Source organism: Solanum stenotomum, chromosome 7 (assembly GCF_019186545.1).
Source record: "Solanum stenotomum isolate F172 chromosome 7, ASM1918654v1, whole genome shotgun sequence".
Lineage (NCBI taxonomy): Eukaryota > Viridiplantae > Streptophyta > Magnoliopsida > Solanales > Solanaceae > Solanum > Solanum stenotomum.
The window spans coordinates 18,986,576-19,012,663 of record NC_064288.1 but is presented as its reverse complement, the minus strand read 5'-3'; the positions used below and the strand labels follow the sequence as shown (position 1 = coordinate 19,012,663).

The 26,088-nt window shown below is 35.7% G+C and overlaps 1 protein-coding gene and 1 pseudogene across 1 annotated transcript; one reads left to right on the top strand and one right to left on the bottom strand.

Moving 5' to 3' along the window:
* Window positions 1–1,319: 1,319 nt before the first annotated feature.
* Window positions 1,320–7,205, top strand: LOC125869709 (uncharacterized). The gene is made up of 6 exons (XM_049550160.1): window positions 1,320–1,411; window positions 2,107–2,646; window positions 3,225–3,775; window positions 3,854–4,088; window positions 6,351–6,738; window positions 6,843–7,205. Exons 1-6 carry the CDS (start codon window positions 1,320–1,322, stop codon window positions 7,203–7,205), a joined length of 2,169 nt encoding a protein of 722 aa, XP_049406117.1.
* Window positions 7,206–8,085: 880 nt separating this feature from the next.
* LOC125869708 (uncharacterized) lies at window positions 8,086–13,066 on the bottom strand (annotated as a pseudogene).
* Between the last annotated feature and the right edge of the window lie 13,022 nt (window positions 13,067–26,088).

Genomic DNA, 26,088 nt, shown 5'->3' with positions numbered 1-26,088 from the left:
ATTCGCCATAATATCCTCCTTCTCGAGCTTACGACTTTATTTGTTCATCATACATATTGCTAGTTTATTGTTCACATAAGGTGTGGTATAACTTTTGTAATCCAATGCAAGGATAGTGTGGTCTAAATTTTTAAATCTGCTTACACTGCATATCTCTTTCTTCGCCATTTTAGCTAAACTTCATCTCCTTGAATATTCACTGTTGGCTTAAACTCATCTTAATTTCTTAATATAGTGATAGTCATCGTTTCTGGTTCCATTTTCTTGTCATATGTAGTATCGTTATAATTATTTTAAACTGATTAGGATTCATGCTTTCTTTAGACCATTGGTTATTTTTATATTATAATCCACATTGACGATGCTTCCACCACCTCTTCGTCTATATATAAATTTCATCTACACCTTGTTATGTGTCAAGATCAATGTAGATAAGAGAATTGGGACGTAACTTATGCTCTAGGTGTTCCCAGTTTTTTATGAACTTCTTGATACCTTGTAAATGTTGAGACAATTTTTTAAAAATATTTTGGCTAAACTTTGAACTTATGGACTCCTCCATTCTATTTGTTTGAATTAGTAGACCTTTAAATTCATGTTTGCTCCCTTCCTTGTGAGTCCTCTGTTCCGTGGATAACATGAGTTTTGTTATTCTATTACATTGATCTAGATTCATACATGCATTTGACTACATTACTTTATTATCATTATTTTTTGACGAAAATAAAAATAAATTTAAGTGTCAATCATTGGTAGTGAGAAATAACATTTGTATTGTTTTGTTTGCTACTGCCAAAGAGTGTTTCTTCCATGATATGTGTTAATTGTCAAGATAATAGTTTAGTCACATGATTTTAAGTGTTACTTGTATAACAATGAGAGTTTAGGAGTTAAGAAATTTAATCAATTCAAATAAGAATTAGCGTAATTCTGAAGTCGGCTATAATAATTCTTATTGTTTTTTACTATTATTATTATTATTATTATTATTATTATTATTATTATTATAAAAAAATTCCTTCTTAAATTGATAGTTTAGTCATTGTTGGGTTCCATTTATTTGTTTAGAAAGACTTGCATTTTTTTTCTTTATTTATTTGCATTTTTTTTCCTATCAATCGATATTTGAGTCTAGCATGCCACTAACCATTAGTTGAAGATTGGAATTTAATATGCCATATGTTCAACTTTTCTTGAATTTTAATTCTACTATAAGTTAAGTATTAATTTTTCTTCCATGTTTACCTTGCATGAACCCCTCCTTGGTTTGAGTCCATTCGACTCCCTTCTATCTCTTCCCTTTGGATTTCGGATGTGCCATGGAGTCCCGAACTCAGCACTATCGAGTTGAACTCATCATTTCAAGAAATTGGAAGCTGAAAACAGCTCTCGAAAAGCAGAAAGATAGGATGTATACATTCAATATACACTGATATACATCAGGGGTATACAAAACCGGGAATTGAGCCAAGAGCCCAAATTAGCAACGAGTTTGGCCCAAAAAGGGCCCAAATTCATCTTCTCCTTTATTCTCCTAGATTATTTAAGGGAAAATTAGCAATTAAGTCATAATACCTAACATAATTAGTCAAAACAACAACACTTTAAAATATTTATTTAAAATGTCAGAATGACAATATTTTTAGAAAATAATATGTATTCAGATTTTATTATTTAAAATTAATTATAAAAAGTAAAAATTAAAGGAATCCCATAGTGTAGGATATAAATTACATCCTATCCCAACTAATTTACATTTTACAAAAAATCCCTTAAAAAGGTAGGCGAATGATACATAGCTACCGTTCTGATACATTGTCACTGATACACGCTAAATAACTTAATGACGCGCTAAAAAAGAAAAAAAAACGTTATAATTAATTATGTTAATTTAATTAGCTTAATTTACGCCTAATTGATCCTAAACATTCCTTATCTTAATAGGTAATCTACTCAGACATTACAAAATTTCAAATTTCAAAATTATATCTTCTACATTGAAGAACAATTTGTGAACATCCATCGATTTAGAAAAAGCTAGAAATACGAATAAAACTCTGAATTTTTGCTGATACAAGATGAATATATCAATTTTACTGGGGTCAGCGAAGTGAAATATGAAAGTTACAAAAGTGACGGAATCGTTGTTGGACAATCAATTTCGTTTTTGAATCACAAAACAGCAATTTCAGCCGAGTTGGATATCGATGTATCAAGGAAAAACATTGAAATTAGTTACATCGTAGAAGGTAACTCATCTCCAATGAAAATTAAGAACAACATGGGTGTTAAACTTTATTTAGAAGTGAAAAAAAGTGAGCTAGAATTTGCAATGTATCCATTATGCATTGACACAAATGAAAAGATTGGCGGTGATGTACATAACTTTGATGGAACATGCGGAGAAATTCCGTGTGTAGAAGGCACAACACAGGATCCAGAAGCTCTTGCGGTGGTTGAATCAAGAATTTGTGATTCGTATTATATTCCAGAATTGGAAGTTACAAATTACATAATTGATTCAAATAGTATAGAGGTGAAGACAAGTCAGTTATATAAGGATAAAGTAACACTCGTAGATGTGATGGCGAAATATAAGATAAAGGACAACTTCAATTGCAAAGTAAAGAGATCTAATAGACAAAGGTATGCGAGTATTTGATTTGTTTTGTGAAGAACTGTGTTTGGATTCTTTAGATCTATAAATGGTGATACCATTATTTTGTTTTAATGTATGATACATTATTAATTAGAAAGTCATTGATTTTGATTTTTTGTTTAGTTTGTTGAATATGATTTGTGGTAGACTGATAATGATACATTATTTGTTGATACATTAAGTTAATATTGTTGATACGTTCAGATTAGATTGTTTAAACATTAAAGAATTTAATCGCAAAAATCATGTAGCCGATACATTCCGTCATTTTGTGATACATGATTCATTATTATTTTTTTGAATCTGATAAAAAATAATTGTGTTGGTCGTTAATATTATTGATACATTGAGTTAATACAGTTGATACATTTAGATAATACTGTTGAAACAGTAACTAATCATGTAGCCGATACATTCCAAAAAATTGTGATACGTGGATAAATTATTATTTTCTGAATTTGATACAAAAAATACATCATTCTTTGGTTACTTTGAAATTTAGTGTTTTTATATATTATAACATGTAACTGCTATATGTATTAATATGATGAAAAAAATTGTACAGTTATGTATTAGTATGCTTTTTGGATGAATGTGGCTGGACTATGAAGGCTTCCTGCAGAAAAAAATATGATGTTTTCAAAGTTAGATACTTCAATAGTGAACATACATGTCCAATGCGGGATAGGATACTAACCAAAGTCCAAGCAACAGTCGGGTTTGTAAGTGGTGTGACTGCTCCCAAATTGGTCAACCATAAAAAAATTCATACTCTGAAAGATATAATTGTTGATATTAGAGAATTCTATGGGGTTCAAATATCTTACCAGCAGGCATTGCGTGCTAAAGAACGTGCACTAGAAATGATTAAGGGTAAACCATCGGTTGGATATAGACAGATGTCGAGATACATATACATGCTAAATACTTTGTATCCAAATTCTTATATAAGAATGCAGAAGACCGAGGAAGATGAATTTATGTATCTGTTTGTAGCCTTAAGACCATTGATTAGGGGGTTCGATTACTGCAGACCAATAGTTGTTGTCGATGGTGCACATCTGGGCAGAGCTTACAAAGGGACATTTGTATCAGCAAGCACACTTGATGGGGCAGGTATGTATTTTTTGTAGTTGTGAGGTGTTTGTAAATGTTATGTATCAAATGAAATAATATGTGTTGCTTTGTAATTAGGTTGCATATTTCCATTGGCCTATGGTGTTGTGGACATTGAAAATAACTGTTCATGGACATGGTTCTTCCAACAATTCAAAAATGCATTTGGCGAGCGCGAAGAAATGTGTGTTGTATCAGATATGAATGAGAGTATTATGAAAAGTGTAAGGATTGTGTTCCCAAATATACCTCATTATGCATGCATATGGCATCTTTGGAAGAATGTCTATGGAAACTTCAAAAGGAGTAGAAACACCCTAAGTGATCTTGTCACACCCAAAAATGGACGCGATGGCACTCATCTTAACCCACCAAGATAAGTCAGCCTAAAACTCAACCATTACAATAAAATGCTTAAATTTTATAATAAACTCAAATATACGCCCAAAATCTGGTTGTCATGTGTGCAAGCCTCTAAAGTATTACAATTGAATCAAAAGAAAGATACAAGTCTCATATGACATTGTTTCTAGAGTAGAACAAGATCATAAACAGGAGTAAGAAGGATCACTGAGAAGACAAACAACTACCTCACAAATCTCCCAGAAACCTCAGAAATGAAGAGAATAACAAGTACCACAAAAATCCAAGCTCATAACCTACAAAAATTTGTAGAAGCAAGGGGTGAGTACCAAACCACACGATACTTAGCAAGTAAACCTCTAAACACGAGCTAAGGGGATAGAATACAAGTACTCCTTACACCCCAACCGAACCTTCACAACTACAATCTGTATAAAACCAGCCCAACCTAACAGTTCACAATTTACAAAGCACATAGCTCAACACAACACTCTAACAATTTCATATCCTCAACAACAACACTCTAACAATTACATATCTTCAACAAAAAACTCAATATTCATCAGTCACAAGTTCCATAGAAAGGCACTCACATGATCAGCAACACACAAGATCAAGTTCACCAATAATAAAGAAGTGCAATGCAATGAAATGCAATGTCAAGTATAGTGATGCATGTCTGACCTAATGATACACACCCGTTGTTTCTCAGTCCGGGACCCATGGGGGACATATCTGTCCATGCATCCATCGTGGTGCGCGATACGACCCTCGATAATAGTAATCATCACGGCGCGCGATACACTCCTTGAAAAATAGTATTCATCGCGGTGCGCGATACGTCCCTCTAAATGGTACATCCTCTTATCACATAACACTTATCACAACCATGTCTCAGAACAATGCAAATGACATGTTCACACAAAATAGATGAGGAGATGACCATCTTCATGACATTGCACAATTCACAACAACACAATCATGACACAACATCAACAATGATTCAACAAGCCTTTCAAACCATTCTCCATTCTCAACACATCACACACAAACAATTAATCACATTGTCTTTTATTACCCTTTTTTCATCATTAGAATTAATCAATGTGGACAAGTCAACCCATCACCAAGTCTCATTACTCCCAAACACATATTACAAGGAAATACACGAATTCCATACACTGAACAAGGGTTTAGAAATCCACTTGCCTCAAACAATTGAACAATCACCCCGGGACTTGAGTCTTCCCTTTTTGCTGAGCTTCCAAAGCAATATAATCTATTCAAGTAAATAATCACAATAAGGTTTTGAAACTAACAACACTCATATTACTATAGGTCTAGCTAGACTCAAAAACTCACTCAAACTTATAATCAATTTCCTTATCTTGCTAACATGTCAAGTCTCATATTTTCCAAATTTCAAGCTTAGGATAAGTTTCAATTTCTCCAAATATCATCAATTTAATAATATTTGTATAATATACTACACCTACTATTTAATTAGGTCTATCAACATATCGAAGCTTTAATAATGTGGTACCATATTTTAACTTCCAACGACAGAATAAAATGTGCATGTAGTAACTAATATGTACGTCCATTAATAGATAACGTCTAAGCCTCATTTAACTCCCCCAATGATTACCCCTAATTACTGTCCAATGATTGCATGCACTAACCATAAACTTATATTATATTTCAAATTTCTAATTCTTTTCTTTTTCAAATTCACTTCTTTGATTCTCTTTCCCAGACAACATCTTAACAATACTAATAGTATAACTATTAATTAATTAGGAAAGGGATAACCAATTGCAGTGAAATCATGGTTAAAACTATTACCTGGACAACTGTTCTCGTCAGCGGCTCCATGTCCTCGTACGAATGAGTTTAGGTTTATACTCTCTGTTTCTTTCTTTTCCTTTTTGTTTCTTAAATAAACTAATTAGGTATTAAAAGTGACAAATCCTATCCGCTTATTTTAATAAATGGGCCATTAACTTAAATTATATTATATATGGACTTGATCCATTAACCATCAACTAATAAAATTAATTATTTAATAAATATTCGTCAACTAAATAACTATAGTTAAACAAATAGTTCAAAATTCCCAACCAACTTCGCAAACTGATCAAAAGTAACTCGGGGCAACTATCGAGATGGGTAAAACGATAATTTTATAAAAATTTCTAAGAATGACTTTTTGGGTCATTACAGATCTATTTTACTCTATGGCCAAGGCATACAGAAAGGAGGATTTTGATAAATTGATGGCTAAGGTTGATAAAATTGATCAGAGGGTTAAGGAGTACCTTGAGGATGCAGGGTATGGGAAGTGGTCGAGAGTTTATTCAATAGTAAATAGAGGTAGAATGATGACTTCGAACATTGCAGAATGTATCAATGGTTGTCTTGTTGAAGCACGACAATTGTCTATATTAGAATTCTTGAAAGAAGTTAGAATTCTATTTGGTTCTTGGCATTGCAAAAATAGAGAAATAGCCTCGTATACAAAGGACACATTGGGGAGAAGATTTGAGGAGGTATTGAATATAAACGCGTCTAAAAGTTCGAAGATGGAGGTATGTGTCATGGTACATTATTTTATATTCTATGTAAATAATTCGGTGTATCATTCTACTGTTTGAACATGATTTCTTTGAAATAATTTTATAGGAGACATTTTTAATGTACGCAGGTTGTTCCATCATTTGAATTTATTTTCTCGGTTTATGAATATGGAAGTAGATACATTGTTTGTCTTGAGCGGAAAGTATGTTCTTGTGGAGGATTTCAACTAGATGAGTTACCTTGCGCACATGAAATCATTGTTTTAAAGGAAAAAAATGTTAAAGATATGCATCCATATTACTCTGATTATTATAAGCCTAATGCATTAGCAAAAATATATGAGATTCTAATGGTTTCAATGCCAGATAAGGAAGATTGGTCAGCTCCTGAGGATGTTGTAGCTGAAACTGTGTATCCACCTAGATACAAACGATTAGCTGGACGACCAAGGAAACGAAGAAAAAAAATGCAGATGAAAAGATTACAGTGAACACAAATTGTTGTGGACAACAAGGTCACAACAAAAGAACTTTTACTTTCTTTCCAAAAGAAAAGTGAAATCATCATAATGTTTATATGACATTAATGCTTTTGTTGAACAATTTTTCACGTAAACAGTTATCAATGTTATTAATCAGTATTGCTGTTCAAAAATAATTAAACTGTATTGTTTACATTTGTTATTAATAAGTATTGTTGTTCAAAAAAATAGTTTGTTATGATTTGTGTATCAATGTTAATTCTGATAAATAAATTTTAAGGTGCAATTATAATTATAAATAAAATGTTGGTTAACGTATAAGCTAATGTATCATATGCATTAAATAATAAATAATTTCAGTAATGTATCATATACATCAAATTATATAACGTTTGTTGTATCATATATATTAATTGCTTACTGTATCATTTACATTAAAACATACACAACCTATATGTTAGCAATAAGCTATTAAACGTGTATCATATACTATATATATTATGATGCATACATTAAACAATTAAGTTTGTAAACAGTTTATTTAACACAATAGTTATGAATCGTACATCATATACTATATATATTATGTTGCACGTATAATATTAATTATAAATAATGAATCATATACATTAAAGTTTCAAAAATCTATTTGTTAGTAATATGTTATTGTAACTGATTACTTATAAGATACATAATAACAATGAAAACATGTATCAGCTACAATATATGTTATATACTGCACTTTTTCTCTATGTAATGCAATAATGTGTCCGAAATTTAACTTTTTATAAGCAAAGTAAGTTGGTCCATACAGTATCAAAACAGACTAAAACATGAGTGAAATTGTCAAAAGGATAAAAAAAAACATTGTCTATGCATAGATACTTAATTACAACACTACGTGAACCAAATCTTCTTCTGGTGATTGTGTGATTACACTCTTAGGTTTTGGTGGATCATCATTCTCACTAACGTATGCACCCTTAGCCTTCTCGCTGCCATAACTCCACAACAATGCTCCATATCTTTTGCGTAGGTATTCAGGAAGAAAATCAACTAATGATGTTTCGATTTGGTCGCTCAGATACTCCGCATATGTAGCAACATATAACCCACAGTCTCTACAAAAATACAGAATATCAGTTATAAATTTAAATCATACATGATTCAAAAACAATAAAAGCACAATACTTACAGGCTGTCACTCTTTTGTTGCATAATGTCTTGGGCAAATTCAACCATGAAAGGAATTTGTGCCTCCAAAAGTGAACCAGAATTATTGTCCTTGTACGCATCACAATCAACAAAGTTTGTTCGCTTATTTTTTTCAAAGAATCCACTGTCCTTGAGGTAAGAAGGAAGCATTTTAGACAACATTTTTATCTCGTGCAGAATTACTTTTTTCCTTGAGCCTAATGAAGAGTCATACACCCTTATCACTCTGTTTTTTAGTTTAACAACAGCTAGCACCCAATGAAATTGTCCACCGCAATTAATCGGGATGTAAACATCGTCTACAAGAAGCCATGGTAAAGCAGCTGGGATTTCAAAACCTTTGATGATGTTAGTGATTGACCTCTCATATATAAATACAGTTGAAACGCGATCAATGTGTTCTTGGGTACTAATAAAATCATCATCATTAGCCAGGTAATACCTTTCATAGGTATTTGAACAAGTAGTTGGTTGTTGTGTATCTGTATTGATTCATGCTGCGGAGTTTTGATTTTTTACGGAGGTAGTAAAAAACAACATTGATGTGCTATAAAAAACATGATAAATGAAATTAGAAACTTGTAAAAGAGGTCTATGATAGAATTTATACATTAAATAATAATCGAAACAAATACTAATTTGATACTTTATTTGAGTGTATCGGGAATGATTTTTTGAATCATGTTGTTTTATATCAATGTATTTGATATATGCTAAAATTGTTTCATTAAGAACTTTACTTGATCAGTCCAACATTTATTTGTCTGTGACATGGCATAGAACCAATTCTTGTTAATTGGAAATGCAACAACAAAATCCATCATCTCAAATTCAAAAGAAGAGGCTTTTGATCTGTATTTATCCTCCGATGGTTTTCTGTGATAATATTTGTATTATCAATTGGTTACATCAAAATAAGTTAATCCAAAAATTTACAAAATATATGTATAAAACTTACTTATTGGCATGATTTTTGAGAATCCCCTTGGTTAACCACTGCATATACTCATCAATTAGTTTAGACGAAGGTTGATATGCAATCCCACATCCTTCAAATGGAAAATACAGACGAACATCGTCATCCAATTTCTGTTTTCCCTTCTCACTTGACCCAAAAGAAGTCACGTATGGAGATTGAATAATTCTTGAAGGCATCCTGTGTCTAGGCACAGGAGTCTTTGAATGACTTCTAACAACAATCTCGGTGGTTGGAATATCAGTGGGTATTTGACTATCAGACAACAAATCATGACTGCCAGTTAAATCCTGTGGATTGTTAACACACAATGATTTAGTAGGAATAGGAACTTTTCCTAGATCGGATACAAGTGCATATATTGCTGCTTGAGTTGAGGGCGATATTGTTGTTGATGTGGAAGAATCCTGTATAATAAGATATTATATTTTTTTTAGTATCATTGCATATAATGAATATTAGTGTCATGATGCATAATTGATAAATTTACCGATGTATCAACTATTATTTTAAAAGGCATAAAATGACGGATGTTTTGTTGAACTGTGTCAGGACCATCTTCATCCATGTTTACTTCATTAAATCTTGTGGGGCTTGATGTGCTTCATCATCCTGAATATAAGCATGTTGTATGTATCAGTTATCCATTATACTAATTATGTATCATATATAGATATATAAAAGAGGATAATGTATCAAAGAAAATTGTAATGTTTAAAGTTTTGATCATACCGATACCTTCTTAGGATCATTTGCTTCAGTATCAACATGAGTACTTTCATATGTAGGCTGGAGCTCTGAAACACGCTTCATTTGTTGTTGGTTACTGATAGTATGATCAATCTATATTTGAATTTTTAATAATAAAAAGTGTTAACATAATTGTTACTGATACAATATTTTACATAAGTGAGGAATATAAAGTTGAAATATATAACTGATTAATGAGATAGAAGATTCGATGAATCACCTTAACTATATATATGATCTATATGTGCTGATACATGTGATTATGATTCTTAATACATACTTAATGTATGAGGTATAACGACAATTACAACCAATGTATCAGATACATACCTCTGCATTGACATTAACTTGATGTCCACCTTCATTAACAGATACACCAACCTCAAAATCAGCTACACCAACTGCATCAGAAAAATCAGTCCGTATATGTGAAGATGGTTTTTTATTGCTTGATGAGGATCAACTTTGTTGTTTTTCTTGTGTCGAGATAGCATCAACTGCGAGTGGTTCTCCTTTATCAAGATTACAAGTTCCTCAAATTTCTTGTCAACCTATCAAAAAATTATAAAAAAACAACTACAATTAGAGTCAATATAAAGAAAAAATAATAAAATCAAAATAATTACTTACGTAATTCTTCAAATGATCTTTCAGTTCTTCAATATCTTAAATTACATAGTTGACTTTTTGAGCATCTGCAGAACCGTGTACATTAGCAGTCGGTGTCGGAGGACCATCTGGAATAGAAAATGGCTGATTTAATGACACATTGGACTGATCTGGCTGACTGGGTTCTGACACCTTTGTTTTAGGTGTATCCACTTTCTTTCTTCTTTTTGGTGGTGGTGGAGATGATGTATCATACACTCTAGATGATATCCTTAACAACTATTCGGGAGGTCTTGTGGAGAAATCATCGAAATCAGCAATGTCATTCGGTTGAACTATCTTGGGATTGGCAGATGTTGTGGTGGGTGAAGAAGGAGGATCATGTTCATATTCAGGTAAATCAAAAGCTGCATGTTCCTCCGGTGTTGGCACAATGTTTGAACATGCATTCTGGAAAAACAATTTTTTTTTAATATTAAGAGATAAAGTTATGTATCCTAACAGAGAAAAAATTATTTTAAAAAGACAAACTTGCAACCTTACAACCTTACAACTATATACTTAATTATGTATGAAATGTAATATAAAATGGGATTCAATGTTACCTCTTGAAAAATGCTAGTCATAAGCATTTCAAACTTTGGCTTTAAAGCCACAACCCTCCAATTGCAAATTCTAGGGATGACATTCCGTTCTTTGACAGCAATTTCAGAATTTAATTGGGATGCAAATTCATATGTCCATACGTTAAGTGCATAAGACATTCCATATAACCGATACAACTGTTTGCTAAGATTGAAATCCTGTTGGAGTGAATAAATGAGCTTTGTGAATGCAATCTGTCCCCAAGGATATACTTGATATCTACCATCTTCAACCATTAAGAATTCGTTAACAACTATTGAAGAATCACCAGTTTGAGCCAAAATGAATGTATGGAGAAAGTACAAGATAGCCATCTGGAGTGCATCCTGATTATTCTCCCAGTTGCCCATCAGAAATCGTTGGACTAAATGATTCTTGCTTACACTTTTAACTGCACTAGGAAAATATTTTTGGAATAGCCTACAGGGAGTTGATTCTGGGTATTCAAAGTCTTTGGTATTGCCTTTACATTTAAGACCAGTTATTATTGAAAATTCTTTGATACCAAATTTCAAGATACCCCCGTTTGCATGCCTAATATGCAACACCTTTGAGTTGCCTTGTTCCAATTCTAACAACAAAAAACATTTACTGATTTAACCCTGAAAATTACATTTAGAAATGTCTAAATAGGGTCCAAAAATTGTAGCTCTAAACAGTTCAATTACATCATCCCCTATAAACTGCTGGAACTCGTCCAAAAAAATTGTGTTAAAAGGGACACCAAACCTTATGGCATGTGTTGGTACCTTTTTTATAACATATTTGATTGACTGCAAAATGAAAAAGAAAATTATAGTAAATAAAAACACCAAATCACACTACACAACAAGCAATGATATATAATAAAAACAAATTGATACATAGAAAAATACATGCTACCAGACTTTAACAGAATCGTATTATAAAACTTGATACATTATACAGAAAGATGCCCGGTATGATATATTATTTTAATGGTGCCTTTTTTTATAACATATTTAATTGACTGCAAATTACATTTATAATGATATCTTATGATACATAAATGAAAACACCAAATCACACTACACAACAAGTAATGATACATAATAAAAACAAGTTGATACATAGAAAAATACATGTTACCAGACTTCAACAGAGTCGTATTATAAAACTTGATACATTATACAGAAGGATGCCCTGTCTGATACATCAACGATTTTTTTATGTTAAATTTGACAAATCTCTTTTTCATATTGGGGTTTGTCATGTATCATTTTTTTATACACATATAAAACAAGGATTTTATAAGTTTCGACTAAATCTCAAATCAGTATGTATCAAACTAAGATAGGATTTTTGAATGTATCATGATTTAACCCAATAAATAATATAACACATCCAATTAATGTATCAGTCAAATTTAGTCTAAGATATCAAACGCATACAAATCACAAACAAGTTTAATAAAGATTAAAAACACATACTCTAGGCAATGCAGGTCTGGAAATAGCGGGTGCTGCTTTTCTTACCCCTTTTTGGGGGTTTTTGCAACCTTTGGTTTAGACGATTTTGGCACATCTTTGGTCGACTGATTAATCAAGTTTAATGGGTCATGCAAAATTTTTGATCTAATTTCTGCCCAATTTTCATCATCAGAGTCGTATATTGTTCGATTAGTATTAGAAAGATTTGATGTAGGATCAGGATCCATATGTATCAAGAAGAAGAAATCGAAACAAAATAAAAATTGAAGGAAGAAGATGAAAGATACAATGGCAGACTTTGGGAGAGAGGACGGAGAAGACGAAGTTTGAAAAGGGTTGGATTGAGAGAGAAAATTTTTGAAAATCAATTTGGGATAATGATCTGTAACTGAAAAAATATTAGAGTGAATTTAGGGAGAAAAAAAAGGAGTGACATAGGAAGTGGTGAAACGTGGGAGGTAAAAAATAATCATGTATCTGGCAGATTTGATATTTAAGTGAAATAAGGGATTTAAGTAATTTTTTAAAAAAGTAGGGAAAAATAGATAATAAGGAACTTAAAGTTGTGTATTTATGTTATAAACAGTCCTATATTGGATCAAAATTCTAAACCAATAACCGTTTATAAAGTAAAAAAAAACAAACCAATACCCATTAACCTACCTTCTTCATCTTTCATGTTTCTACCCCCACCTTTCACGTTTCAAATTCTCTTTCTTCAAAGTGCTCACAAATTGTTCATCAAAATACATATTTTAATTCAAGAAATTTTCTCGACTGTTAAACGAAATCTCTTTATTAATTCAAGAGATTTCTCAATTGGCAAGGTAGTTTCCATTATTTATTTGGATTTATTTTAATTTGATGTTTAAAATCACCGATTATGGTGTATATTCCGGATTCCATATATTACGAATTTCCAGTCAAATTTTTTGATTTTTATGTGATTTTGTTTCGATATTCATCAAATATTTATGTATTTCAGATTTTTATTCTTTTAAACAATTTTTTTCAATTTTTTTTGTGATTTTCTTTTAATTTTTCAGATTTTGTAGAATCTAGAAATTCATTTATATGTTTACTTTGTTTGATATTTAATACATTTATATTTTGATGATATCAAAATTTGCTTTTAGAGTTTTAGATTTTGGGGAAAGCATCTGATTGTCTACCATGACTGAATCAATCAAAAATTTATTGGTATTCATTTTTTCGTTTGAAATACAAAATCATGTTGAAATACAACCTGATGTTTGAAATACAAACTTAGTAAGACATATTTTGTATTTTATTTAGCTAAAGCAATATAATTTTCATGAATACATAATATATAAAATTGCGACGAATACATCACAGGAAGGGGAATACAAAATTATTGGTATTCATTATGTGTTTGATATACAAAATGATATTGAAATACAACCTGATATTTGAAATAAAAACTGAGCCAGAAAATACTTTATGCAAATTTAAAGTGAAATAATAATATAACAAAACTGGATATTGAAATATAAATATAATTTATTTTGAATACAACTTATTCTATGTACTATGTATTCATCGCAACTGTATTTTTCAATATCATTTCGATTTACAACTAATTTGTATTTATATTTTGGTATATACTTCACAACTGCTTTTATTTTTGTACTTGAACTAGAATGCCAAAGAGTTGTATTCATCATAAATCAATACCAATAATTTTTGTATTTTAAATTAGTTATACATATCTTTAGGTATTCGAATACATTTCGGATGAAAACATATTCAAAGAAGTTCAAACATTTAAATATCCAAAACAGAGGGCATTAGAAATTTTCCAACACGTACACTCATATAAGTTATAAAATACAACTACTGTTTTCAAATTTTTTTTTTGGAATTCTTAAGAAAAAAGGAAACAAACGCTAGAAAGAAAAATAGCAACATATGCTCTTTCAAAAACGTAAGTGATGTTAAATTTTAAATATTTTTTACCTTTTTTGAAATTTTCTGTTCCATGATTTTCTTTATTATGTTATTAATTATTTGTATTCTTTCAAATTAATCAAAATAAAATAAATACATAACTCAGTCCTTAACAAACTAAAATATTGACATTTTAAATAAATAGAGAAACTATTGCTAAGGAGTCCCATTAAAAGCTAAAATATTGCTGTTTTGAAAATTTCGCCTTACAACAATGCAATACCAGAATGACCCGTACACATTCTTCTTCTCCAGCTGTTCAACGAAACCCAGCTACCAAACGACCCGAATCCAGTAATCTCAGTAGCCCATTCTCGTGGCAGCGACGTGTCCATCTCCTTACAAGGACCATTGTCGAATTTTCCAAGTGTCGTAATCTCTTTTCGATTTCGTCATTGCACCAAATCAGATGCTCCTCCTTTGAATTTCGTTGAAGAATTGTACAAGGATTGTACTAATTTCGAGTTGGCAATCTTATGTATAAAAGAGAGTTTGAATTTTGAATTTGAAATGGGCCTTTTCTTCACCCAATTTTCCCCCAAACGAACCCTAGAAATCCCCTACATAAACCCCCCTCTTCCTCTTTGTTAGGGGTTGGAGGAATCTGAGTCGATTTACAGGAAAGAAACATAGAAATACATTGGTTTTGAGGCAAAAACAGACTCAAAAATCAATAAATATTATAGAGGGTATTTAGATTCAAGTTTCTTTTTTCCGAACACAACATTCTTGCTGCTAATTGGAATTCTCAAAATCATATCTTAGTGGTGAAAGCTCATTTTTGTTCCGTTCACGCCGTGTCCCGAAGAGCTACTCTAAGAAAGGTAACTCCGTTCTCTCTTACGTTCCATTTTCAATATAGTGTGTTGTATGACATTCTTTGTATCGGTTTTGTTAAGTGGAGTTGATTCCCTGAATTGTTGTCTTCTTTGGTTTCACTTTTCTTTGAGTTTTTGAGTTGTGAATGTGAGTTAAGAATCAATGAAATCACTTTGGATGTTATATATTGGTTGTCATATTCCTTAGCACAATTTTATATCTTTATAGTCAGCTGAGCCCACTGCTTTGTCTCACTTGAAGTGATATAGTGTTCATTCAGCTTTAGCTTGGGATTTGTTCGTTGTATGGTCTTGCTTTCTTCACTGTTTACTTGTGTTTTGGTTGTCTTCTTTTCGTTTTGATGTGTTGTAATAGCTTCTCATCCTGCTAGCTTAATCGCTTAGGAGTTATTGACATTCTTACTAATTTGAATGATAGTTGTGTTTCTCTTGTATTATAGCTAATAATATTATGCTTATAACCCTGCCATTGTATGTGTCAATTTTAGCTAAGGTTGCTCTTATTTTTTCAGTGAATAGCTCTCCTATCTTTATCTAATATGAAAATCTATCGTGAATTCAACTTGATTGTTTAGCATTAGTCCCTGTTGCTTCGTGCTTATTAGCTTTAATATGATGGCCATTGAGAAATTTTTAATCATCTTGGCACAAAATTTCTCTTTGAATCCTTACATTTGGTTTACATCGTTTAGTCGATTATGCTCTTATTCAGCTTAGCATGTGTGCTCGTTATTGTTTTGATATTTCGATAGGTTGGGAGTATGTAGCTGTCCATTTAGTTTTTTTCCTCCATTTTTTAGCATGTTTCATTAGTGGTTAAGTTATCATTTGTTTTCTTTGTCTACTATAATAATTCCTGGTTCTTTTCCTTAATCCTATATGATTGATTTAAGTTTATTTAGGATTGAAATTTGGTAGGAAGTGTTAAGTTACTTTGGTTCTAAGGTTCTTTTCTTTTGTTGTCTCAACTTTATGATATCATTTTGAAATGAATGTTGCATTTCAATTTGGATTACTAGCTCATGTTGTCTTGAAAGGCATAACTTTCGATTTGGATCAAATTGTTATTGGTTTTTGAGTGTTTGCTTCGTTCAAATATCTCTCTTTTCCCTTAAATTGTCAGAACTGCTTAGCTTAATCATCCAGCAGCTTGTTTGTGCCCAATTCTCTGGAAATTGTGTCTTTGAGAGGAGGTTTGACTAATTATCTTTGATCTGGAAGAAAACATTTTTTAGATATTCTCGTAGCAATGGTAAGCAAAGTCATCGGAGGCCATCGTGTTAGTTTTAACGATGAAGAGTTTCCTTGTGAAGGGGTGATGCATAACAAAGCCTTGCACATCACAATCAAGTGTTGGGACAAGATTGTGAATTGTGTTCTAATATATGACGTATCTGGACTTAATATTTGCCCATTGTCGACTCTCAAGCAACTGAATTCTAATCTTGGGAAGATTCGTCAGGACCAAGTCAATGTGAGAGCTTTCGACAGGATTCAAAGAAAAACATTGGGCATTGTTAGTCTGGGTATTGAAGTAGGACTTACAGATTTCATTGTCGAGTTCCAGGTGATGGACATCACCACTAGCTACAACCTTTTACTCGGAAGACCTTGGATCCATATAGTTGGGGCCGTGCCCTCTACCCTCCATCAGTTGATGAAGTTTGTGTCGAACGATCACTAAGTAGTCATTCATGGTGAAGGAAGACATTCGAATGACTATGCCCCAATTGTCGACGATGTGGCTAGAGGTTCTGAATTCTATACAGTAGAGATAGTGAATGCTACCGATGATGATTCGGCCTCACATCCCCCTATGCCTTCCATTTACAAGATGATAACCACTTTGATGTTGAGAAGTGGATTTGAACCTGGTTTTGGGTTGGGAAATTTTTTGCAAGGTATCACTAAGCCTATTCAAATTTTCACAAAAGGTTCAAAGTTTGTCTTGGGATACATCCCATTAGCATATGATCAGACGGGAGCTTCGAGTAATAAGGTGGTTGATTGGGAATTAGCAAAATCGGTACCTTAAAATTTGATACGCTCAAATTACACCTCCTTACAGAAGTATAAGCGATCGTTATCAAGTAAAGAACCCAACTTGTAGGTTGGGATCGATCCCACGAGGAAAATGGTTTAGACTTTACTTTAACCAATAATTATATTCAATTAGTTAAATTATTTCCAGAAACAGGAAATAAAAGGGGGGTTATGCTTGTGTGAAATAAATAGTCAGAACTTAAAAAGTACTCAATAATCAAACTCAACTTTGGGTGTTATTAAGATAAGAGAAATAACTAGGGTATAGGTGTTCCCCACAATCTCATAACGCAGTAATCCTAGTAACAACAATCCTTTTCTAGTGTATTACATGCAAAGTGATAAGTTAGGTATCTCTAAATCCTTGGTCCGGCATCTAGAGAATTTCACCCCGCACCTTGGTCCGGCTACGTGTGTATAATTTACTAACCCTTACCTTTACCTCATATTAGACATCATAAGCGATGTTTGGCTTAGTTATTACTTCGCACCAATCGACACTAGCCTATTAGATAGTATCACACTAAATCTATGTTGATAATTCTTTTCTTGTTAATTACTTCCTTGGTCCGGCAAGTAGTAACAAGGCGAGTTCTAACGTTGGCCACCGTTAAAAAGACTTCTAAACGAAAGAATTATCAATGCATGCAAAATACTAGTCAAGAATTGCTTATTTACTATTCATACTTTGTTAATCGATCATGGTTCCCACAACCCTAGTTGTGGATTTAGTTACTCATATTAGCAAGAACACAATTCATAATTGTAGATGGAGAAATCATGAACTTACGTAAAGAGAATAATAAACCCAGAAAATTAACTTGAATTGCAAAGCCAAAATCTTCAAAACGAACTTGGGAAATCAATAATTGCTAGGGTTGCAAATTAATCTCCAAAGTTACAAAGCAAAAATAGAATAATAGTGTCTAACCCCCAAAAACGAGGTTTACATGTCCTATTTATAGAAAACAAATCCTAAATAAAAAAGGAAACAAATTAAGGAAAGTTTTGTTCAGGTACGCGTCTTCAATCCACGAGACCGACTTACAGACCATCGATGGATCTACGGTCCCTAAATCCCTTCCATCAATCGGGACTTAGAAAATATTTCAGCTTCTAAAAATCAGCTCTCTGAAGCAAACGACGGACCAGTAGTACGGACCGTAGATCGACCTACGGTCTGTCAATCCCCTCCGTAGCTCCATACTTAAAATCTTCATAAATTAGGTACTGGAACCCTCGTAGTATCACTCTACGGATCAACAGTACGGTCGATAGATCAATCTACAGACTGTCAATGGGCACCGTGGTTCCACACTTGGTCAGATTTCCCTGATTTGTCCTCAATACCATGCCTGCTGATCTACGGTCATAACCTACGGACCGTGAATGGACCTACGGTCCGTAGATCACCTCCGTGAATGCCCTGTTTCTGCATTTCCTTCAGCTATCTCTAAATTTCCGCGCCTAAACACCTTTCCTGCAAAACATGATAAAAACACATAAAAACCAATATAAAAAGGCCCTAGACACACACAACTTGTAAGTGAAATTTATTAGAAATACCGTAAACTCACGGTATATCAACACCCTCAACTTAAATTCATTGTTTGTCCTCAAGCGACGCACTACAACTCTAAACGACACTTGTATAGAAGCAAGCATTTCTAAACTCAAGCAATCACATGGCTCTCTACCTCCTCATTGTTCGGGTGCACATTCGTTCTCTTAGACTCGACAAGCCAACTCATGTGGATCACATCATGACACAGACCAACCAACTTACACATAACAGACACCTTCTCACTGTCACCTAGATACCAACTTTTCGACGATGTAACTAGTGCCCTTATTTCAAACGAAATCCCCTTTTCGCAAAAATTTAATGTCATTCATGGTACAAGGATTTATTCAACACTCACGCTCAGAAGTAATTTCAAATACAGTTAGTGCTTACTGCCATAAACTTGCCATTTTTTTCACTGCTTAGACTCTCCAAACTAGACTCTAGGATCACTATAGGACTTTATTGGCTTGTAACGTAGGCTCAAGGTCAGGTGTGGTACATTTGGGTACTGCTTAGTGACTTTCTGCCCTCCTTGTCATTATACTAGGCTTTTGACCTCTTTTTGCCCTATTTTTGTCATACTATCGCTTTACCTTCTTTCCCTTAATTTTCTTCCACCACGGATGTGACTTTAGACTTTGTAGTTCATTTTACTTTTATTTCACCTTTTGCTTTCAGCAAGTCACATCCATTCCTCACTTTTTTTTTATACCCATGTTTCTTTCAGTTTCCTCTTTCATAGCCACCCTCAACTTATGGATTTTCCATTAGTTGAGGTGCACAATACCCGATGTCAGGTCAGGGCCAAAATTGAAGTTACTTTTTACATTAGCCACCCTCAACTTAAGCTTTTGGCCTAAGTCAAAGTGCACATGTCCAAGGAGGGACCGGGGCCAACATAGTAGATTATGGGAAAGTGAGTTCAGGTTTTGAAAGAAATGGTTTTAATTTTTAGGCTCAACTTATTTGGATCAAAGGGAGCATTTAATTCATTTGGTTGGATCCTTCTTTTAGGAGATTTGTGGATTTTTCAGAACAATGGCCTAAGATCACTTCCTATCCTCTAGATTGAATTGTCTTAGCAGGACTAATCAGACAAGTTCTAGTTTTGCACAAAAACCGTTTGAACAGTTAATGATTCTCACCCACTCTTGGCACATAGTTTTATTATCAGATTACCCAGTTCAAGTTTCAGGTCTAGTCATGTCATCAAGTCGATTGTTACTATGTCATACTCAGAGCCAACACAATCAACTAATGTAGCCTACTTCTAGCATACATCCCAGAATCTGACGGGTATCATTTTTCATAAGCCATCATGCTTCATTCTGTATCATGCTTCTACACATACAATCCTAAGACATGCCGGTTCAACAAAAATTAAACAGTCTCTTGGGGGAAAAGAACACAGGCAAGAAAACCCCAAGAGAGGATTCATGAGTTGGATTACTCAGACTTCACCCTGTCACTCACAATCCATTTACCCCACCCCCAACAAAAATAGATGCAATTGCCCACAATGCATACAGAAATAGTAAAAGAAAATGGATTTGGGTGAAGCAAACCTGTGGCGCAAAGCGCCGGCGAATTATCAACAAGCAGGGGATCCGGTTTCCCGGAACCCGTTGGAACAGTGGTGATGGCACCCTCAGTAGTGCCCACATCTGCAATCATAGCACTCTCAGTAGTGCTCTCTATCAATCTCACCGCACCATCAGTGGTGCTCACAACGTCCCTCAAAATAGGCTGAATCTCTGCGACTGAAGTAGAGCTCGATGCCCCTGCAGCTCTCTCACGCGCCCTCTACTGGCGCAACTCTTCGTTTGCAATCGAAGCCCTCCTAGCCTCCTTCTCCTGCTGACACTGTCTTTTCTGAGCTTTCTCTTTCTCCGTGCAATGAGAGCGGTGCCGCTTGCCCTTGGCATGTGTTGGTGCAGGCCCCTCATCGGCGGTTCAACTGAATAGAGCATCTAGCACTGTATCATCAGCCAGTGCAGTAGGAGCAGCCTGAGTCTCAACTGAAGGTGCAGCAAGAATGGCGTCAACGTCAGTCCGGAGGCTGGCTACGTCAGCCTGCAAAGCAGATAAATCTGTGGCCGGGGCTGATCGCTCGAGGACTCGCAACTCAAAGGCGTCAAGCCGCTTATTAATAGCCATGACCTTACGGTCCATCATCCTCTTCATCTTGCGCTCCATTCTGGCCTCTGACTCGGCGATGGACTTTTGCATCCATTTCTGGATGTGATGCAGCAGGGTGGCCATTTGAGCTTCTAATTTCTGTACTCTGGCCAAAGGGACCACAGTAGCTCCTAACTGCGGTGTGGACCGGGAAGAGCTAGGAGCCATACTAGCTACCTGAGATGAGGAGCCCAGAATAGTGTCGGTGTGATCGGGGATGCTAAGGTCATCACCCTGTGCCTGCCCCACTCTGTCTGCAAGATCGGCACCCAAAGGAGGTACCTCAACCTGAGGATCTCTGCGAGGTGTTGCCACATTTGCGTCATCCCGAATAAGGCCGATGTCCAATGCCCCTGTAGGGTGGACTAACTTGTCGCAATGCCAGATTGGAACTCCAAAGTCTCTGCACAAATGAAAAATTAGACAGGGGAAGGGGTAGGTGGTGGAGGTCCTGAATGCCCTCTCGTGAATCTCTGCTAGCAACATGCGGGCAAAGTCGATCTCCACTCCTGCTACTAATGCTGCAACCATGACTGCTCTATCCCACGTGACTTGATTGTCAGCTTTTGTCGGCGACACTATGTTACGCACCAGCAGCCAGAAGAACTTGGCCACAAAATTCAACGTTGCCTTCCGGATGCCCAACCGTGGAGCAATGTAGCTGGCCAGCCATAGTATAACAGCCTCTCGCTGCTCAGCATTCCTCTAAAAAGCGCCACTCCGTACGATGTCCCAGCGGTAATCAAACTCTGAAGTGTTAGGAGACTAAGAGTGGCCCGTGGTAGGACCATAGAGAAAACGGCTAATGGTGGCAGGTGATATGTCCACCGGACACCCTCGAACCAAGGTGGACGTGAGCGGAGCCTGAGCTAGTAGTTTTGACCGCTTGGAAATAGACCCGCGGAGAGTGGCCGCATAGGAAACATAGAACTCCCAGACAATCTCCTCGCTATACGTCCCTGGGTCTCGAGCCATCCAGTCACAGTTGTGAAGTTTGAATAGCCGGTGAATATCTGGAACAGTATGAAAGCTCCCCGTGAGGACTCTGTGCTCCTCTGTAATTAGTCGGGCCATCTTTTGTTTGTCATTGACCATCTTAGCATCCCGATAGATTTGCCATTGACCTTCTACACACCACCTATTTAGCTCGCCGGCCACAGGAGTGAGATCATCATTCCGTGGTGCAGGTATGGACTTTGAGCTAGTTGCCTCGTCAGACGAGGCTGCTTGGTCATTCTCTCCAGACCCCGTGGATGATTTGGCATTGGACCTTGTAGCATGGACAGACTTTGATTGTGAAGAGTGGGCAGACTGGGAGCCTGAGGCATGGGCAGACTTGGACCCGGACATAGGTCCCTCTGAACTGGAAGCAGCCCCAGATGGTGACCTGATCAGTGTGTGCTCCTCATCAGACTGGGAGACAGTGACTACATTGGGGAGCACCTTCCGGGGGGTGCTTCTGGGTGCAGCGCGAGAAGCCCTAGGGTTGAGAGGCACATATGCTGGGTCAGAGTCGTTGTCGGTGTCGTCATCAATTAACCGGAAACTAGGGGAAATAGATTTGGACTTACCCCGTTTTGAGTAGGTGACCATCTTCTTGGGTGCCATCGTACCTGCGGGAACGATATTAGTGCCAAAACTAACCATACGCAACAAAAGAAACTTTTAGAATTGGTAACGACCCTCAACTAAGTCCACAAAAAATTTTGACAGAAGCTACAGTGGTCATTCACGGAGGAGACCTACGGTCCGTAGACTGATCTACGGTCCGTGGATCTCTTCCATGGATTAGGGGACCTGACATATAGGTCGCAGATTGAAACCACGGAAGTGCAGAACGGTCCGTAGATGGACCTACGGACCGTAGTCCACCTCCGTGGTTTCACACTTGGTGAAATTTTTTAGGTGCATCCAATTACGAACCCCATCTATGGTCCATAGATGGATCTACGGTCCGTAGACGGGGTATCGTGGAAGTCATCAGTGCCAGGTATCATACATTTTTGGCCTTAGTTTTCAACATTAACACAACCTCATCATACATTTACAAATTTAAATTATGCTAGTTCGTCATTCTTAAGATTCCGACCGATTATTATACCCAACAAATTAGACTAGATGTGGAACCCTAAGTCGAAACTAGCATATAGTTTTTACGATCACATACAATAATGCTATACAATCACTATCTATCGTTCCAAGGGCATTGTAATATTCAAGTTTATTATGCACTTTCATCTATAAATTACCCAAGGTCAAGACCCAACTCCCGACTCTCTTATATTCAATCTATGAATTGAAATTCAAAGTGAAAGGAAAGTCTATTACCTTACAAGCAACAAGGAGTGGGGTGATTGCGTGATGATACTATGCTTAGCAAGACCAAGGAGTCACCTCTTTGTTACTGACCAAACACCGGACCCTTTTGTGTGAGATTATGGGATGGGTTGTATTTGAAATGGAAAGGAAGTTGGGGAATTATGGAAGGGATGATGTTATGGGGGAGTTATGGAGTGATTTAGGGAGGTTATGGAATGTTAGAAACGGTTTTGGGAGTAATGGAGGGAAGAGGAATGGTTTTAAAACAATTGGGGATTTTTAAATAGAGGGGTCCGGGTCGGGTCAGTCAGCATGAGGGTTTGGACTCACGAGACCCCGTCTACGGTCCGTGAGTCCATCTACGGTCCGTAGATCATGACAGTAGATCACTCTTTAACTTAGAAAAAATTAGAAGCTTACCTGAATCTACGGACACCATCCACGGTCCGTGAGTTAAACGATGGACCGTCGATGGGTTCCGTAGACCTCTGCACCAGACCATTTTCTGCAGATTATTCGTGGTGTACCTGCACATGTAGCAACCAACAGGCTATTCTTTTTTTATATTTCTTGGACATTTTTTAGACACGAACCCTATATTAATTCTAGCCAACACTAATAACTAAAACACTGAAGCACCTACCTACATTGATACAAAGACGCAAGTAATCAAAGAAAGCTAAACTACTAAATGGAAACCAAAACCTTATCGTTGGCCAGATTGTGCATCTTGAGTTGACTCCCAAGCAGCGCTTGATTTAATGTCGCGGCACAACGCAAGTGTCTTGATTACTCAGACTTCATCAAGATTGCAGGCCTCAATCACCTCTTGCACAGTTTCAGCATTTCCCAGATAGCTCTTAATCCTTTGCCCGTTCACCACAAACCTTGTTCCATCCTTATTTTCAAGCTCAACTACTCCATGCGAGAGCACTTTTGTGAGCAAAAATGGCCCGGTCCACTTGGACTTGAGTTTTCCTAGAAATAGGCGCAACCTAGAGTTGAATAGCAGCACAAGATCACCAACCATAAATTCTCGCTTTTCAATTCTTTGATCATGATACCTCTTCATCTTCTCTTTGTATAAGGCTGAACTTTCATAAGCTTTTAGGCGAAACTCATCAAGTACATTCAAGTCATTCATCTTTTGATTAGATGCAGTGCCCCAATCCAAATTTAACTTCTTCATTGCCCACATAGCCTTTTGCTCTAGCTCTACTGGTAAATGACAAGACTTCCCATATACAAGTTGGTAAGGAGACATAACTATGGGGGTCTTATATGTAGTGCGATATGCCCATAGAGCATCATCAAGCTTCCTTGACCAATCCGTTCGATTGGCGTTCATAGTCTTTGCCAATATCTGTTTGATTTCTCTGTTGGACACTTCAACTTGACCACTAGTCTGTGGATGATAAGGAGTGGATACATTGTGACAGACACCATATTTCTCAAGTAGTGCCTTGAACAACTTGTTACAAAAGTAAGAGCCTCCATCGCTAATAATAGCCCTCGGTGTACCAAATCTGGAGAAGATATTCTTTTTCAAGAATGCGGTGACACTTTTACCTTCGTTGTTGGAGAACGCTACTACTTCCACCCACTTCGATACATAATCAACCGCAACAAGAATATACTTCATCCCATATGAACTCACAAATGGATCCATAAAATCAATGCCTCATACATCAAACAATTCTATCACCAGTATAGGATTCATAGGGAGCTCTTGCCTCTTTGAAATCCCTCCATCTCTTTGGCAACGATCACAAGACTTGGCGAAATCATGAGCATCTTGGTGGATGGTAGGCCAATAGTATCCACACTGCAAAATCTTATGTGCAGTCCGAATACCACTATGATGCCCACCAATGGGCGATGAATGGCATGCTTCAAGTACACTCAACATCTCAACCTCAGGCACACAGCGACGAATAATCCCATCAGCACAACTACGATACAAATAAGGTTCATCCCAAAAGAATTTCTTCACATCATGCATAAACTTTTTCCTTTGGTGAAAAGACAAATCGGGTGGCACAATATCGCTTGCCAAATAATTAGCAAAGTCTGCGAACCAAGGAATCAAATCATTAGAAGCAGCCAATACCTGTTCATCTGGAAAAGCATCATTAATTTCAGCCCTATCTCCAAGCTTTAGCATGGCCTCTTCCTCTAATCTGGACAAGTGGTCGGCAACTTGATTTTCGGTTCCCTTTCTATCTTTTACCACAAAATCAAACTCTTGCAGCAACAATACCCATCTAATCAATCGTGGTTTTGCATCCTTTTTCGCCATCAAATACCTCAATGCAGAATGGTCAGTATGCACGAT

What these genes read in the sequence shown, in the direction of transcription:
- LOC125869709 (XM_049550160.1), top strand. Translation starts at nt 1,320, where the DNA reads ATGGAGTCCCGAACTCAGCACTATCGAGTTGAACTCATCATTTCAAGA. An exon ending in GAAAAGCAGAAAGATAGGAT is followed by an intron (nt 1,412 to 2,106) that starts GTATACATTCAA and finishes TACTGGGGTCAG; the next exon opens with CGAAGTGAAATATGAAAGTT. An exon ending in AAGCACACTTGATGGGGCAG is followed by an intron (nt 3,776 to 3,853) that starts GTATGTATTTTT and finishes CTTTGTAATTAG; the next exon opens with GTTGCATATTTCCATTGGCC.